The sequence below is a fragment of the Phaethon lepturus genome, unplaced genomic scaffold (assembly GCF_000687285.1).
Source record: "Phaethon lepturus isolate BGI_N335 unplaced genomic scaffold, ASM68728v1 scaffold23597, whole genome shotgun sequence".
NCBI classification, from domain to species: Eukaryota; Metazoa; Chordata; class Aves; order Phaethontiformes; family Phaethontidae; genus Phaethon; species Phaethon lepturus.
Window position 1 is genome coordinate 3,349 of NW_010554340.1, and position 435 is coordinate 3,783.

Here is a 435-nt window from a genome sequence, read left to right on the forward strand (position 1 = left end):
CAGGCAGGGGCCAGGAATCTCAGCCCTGCCTGCCTCGGTGGCTCACAGCGCTGCCTGGCACCTACCAGGAGGTTTTTGGGGCTGCCCAGGACCACCTGGTGATGGAGGTCACCGCTGCCAAAGTGCTGGGCAATGGCCAGCCCGCTCAGGCAGTAGCAGGTGTGGTAGAAATCTCGGGACCTGGGTGGGGGGAGAATATTGGGGTGCTGAGCAGGGGTCCAGGGCACCAGTCAGCCCGCTCCTCAAGCTGGTACTCACTTGCCCGGCTTGTCAAGCAGCCCCCCGGCCGGGCACTGGCAGCACAGGAGGATGTATTCCTGCAGTGCCGCCTGGTCGAACATCCAGTGTTCCATGCTGAGCGCTGTGTCGCCTGGAGGGGAAAGCCAGTGAAATGCCTGGGGGGTCCCCGGGAAGATGGCAAATTCCCCGGGGGGG

General features: G+C 64.6%; 1 protein-coding gene across 1 annotated transcript in view; it reads right to left on the minus strand.

The window, feature by feature from the left end:
- Window positions 1-435, minus strand: part of LOC104624461 (protein farnesyltransferase subunit beta-like) — a gene marked incomplete at its 5' end in the record, with an annotated part of 953 nt that overhangs the window by 158 nt on the left and 360 nt on the right. The window contains 2 exons of the mRNA XM_010291831.1: window positions 66-180; window positions 259-370. Of these exons, the coding sequence (XP_010290133.1) occupies window positions 66-180; window positions 259-370 (227 nt within the window). The remainder of the gene's footprint in view (window positions 1-65; window positions 181-258; window positions 371-435) is intronic.